The 1718-nt window shown below is 31.8% G+C and overlaps 1 protein-coding gene across 1 annotated transcript; it reads left to right on the top strand.

Moving 5' to 3' along the window:
- The first annotated feature begins 287 nt into the window (after positions 1–287).
- LOC131617475 (NDR1/HIN1-like protein 6) lies at positions 288–1449 on the top strand. Its single transcript, XM_058888757.1, has one exon. It carries the CDS (start codon positions 402–404, stop codon positions 1179–1181), a length of 780 nt encoding a protein of 259 aa, XP_058744740.1. The 5' UTR covers positions 288–401; the 3' UTR covers positions 1182–1449.
- The last annotated feature ends 269 nt before the right edge of the window (positions 1450–1718 follow it).

The following is a 1718-nucleotide window of genomic DNA, read 5'->3' as shown; positions in this document are numbered from 1 at the left end:
ATAAAATACTCACAAAACAAGTTCCATACACGGAATGAATGAAAAAGCAAGAAACTAAACAAGGATGCTTCGGCGGCTATTAATCACATATTTTCAATTCATCTACACACAAACTTTGAATTGAATATTTCATATAACATATGATTCAATTTCAAACACCAAAACTCACCCTTAAAAAAATAATACTAAATATTTTAATATTTTTATTACTTCATCCCTTTACATAAGTCAACAATAGGAACCTTCAAAACACTTCAACTTTTCAACAACTATTTCTATATAAACACAAAAACAACCCAAAACAAAGAAGAAAACAACACAAACATTGCATACAAAACATTTCATTTCATTAGCAACATCAATCTTTCTCATATTTTTTCAGACACCAACAAGAAACAAACATGACAGATCATCAGAAAATTCATCCATTTCATGATGTTGATCTCGAAGCGCCACAACAACAACAACCTTCAGCTCCATTAGTAACAAGAAACATGTCAAAATCCGATGATGTTCAACATCAACGACAACAACCTCTTCCTGCACAACAACCTGGTATTCCTATGAACCATTATCCAAAACCACCAAAGAAAAGAAGAAGCTGTTGCTGCAGATTCTTCTGTTGGCTATTCAGCCTCCTATTGATCCTAATCATCGCAATCGCCATTGCAGTCGGAATCCTCTACCTCGCCTTCCGTCCCAAAATTCCAAAATACTCGGTCGACGAACTCCACGTCACGCAGTTCGATCTCTCTAGCAACAACAGTTTATCAGTAACTTTCAACCTCTCAATTACTGCAAGAAACCCTAACAAAAAGATCGGTATCGATTATCGTGGTGGAAGTCACATAAGTGCCTATTACACAGACACAAAACTATGTGAAGGATCGCTACCTAAATTCTATCAAGGTCACAAGAATGTTACTGTTCTTAGTATACCTTTGACTGGAGAGACACAGAATGCAACAGGTTTGAGAGATTCATTGCTGCAACAGATTCAGCAAGAGGGTAGTGTTCCTCTTAATTTGAAGGTGAAACAGCCTGTGAGGATTAAGTTTGGAAAGTTGAAGATTTTTAAGATTAATTTCAGGGTTAGGTGCAGTATTGTGGTGGATAATCTTAGTGCTAATAATTCTATTAGAATTAAGAGCAGTAGTTGTAAGTTTAGGTTTAAGCTTTGAATTCTTTAGTGCATATATAGATATACTATATATATAGTATAGTATAATATTATGCCTATTGATATTTTATTTTTTTGCTATTTTTTAAAATTCCTTTTATTATGGTTTTTTATTTGAGATATCTCATTTGATGGATTTTTCTTTCCATCAGCTTTTTGAAATTGAGTTACAGTTCTTGTGATTTTGATTACTCACATGTTATATATTGTATGCATATAGTTATTCTATAAATTTAATAAATAAATTTTTTTTATTGCTGAGATTTTCACTATATCTTCACTCTCAAATGTGATTGCTAATAGATGCTTAGATAATTTTTTTTGTGCTGATAGAATCAACTTTTGGAGGATAAACAGTATGGATGATATAGCTGATTTTACTATATAAGCAGATTTTATCTTGCATAGTTGATTGTTCTTTATTTATTATCCCTTCAATGAAAATATAATACCTTAAAATACAACTAATGTTTTTTTTGTTGTTGCATAGTATAGCAATTAATGTTAGTTTTGTATAATCTGTTTCTACTGAGATCAG

Source organism: Vicia villosa, linkage group LG7 (assembly GCF_029867415.1).
Source record: "Vicia villosa cultivar HV-30 ecotype Madison, WI linkage group LG7, Vvil1.0, whole genome shotgun sequence".
In the NCBI taxonomy this organism is placed as follows: domain Eukaryota; kingdom Viridiplantae; phylum Streptophyta; class Magnoliopsida; order Fabales; family Fabaceae; genus Vicia; species Vicia villosa.
Note: the sequence above shows the minus strand (reverse complement) of the source record. Positions and strands in the feature narration are given on the sequence as shown.

Bases quoted from the DNA above. Each gene is read 5' to 3' on its own strand.
- LOC131617475 (XM_058888757.1), top strand. From the start codon at position 402: ATGACAGATCATCAGAAAATTCATCCATTTCATGATGTTGATCTCGAA.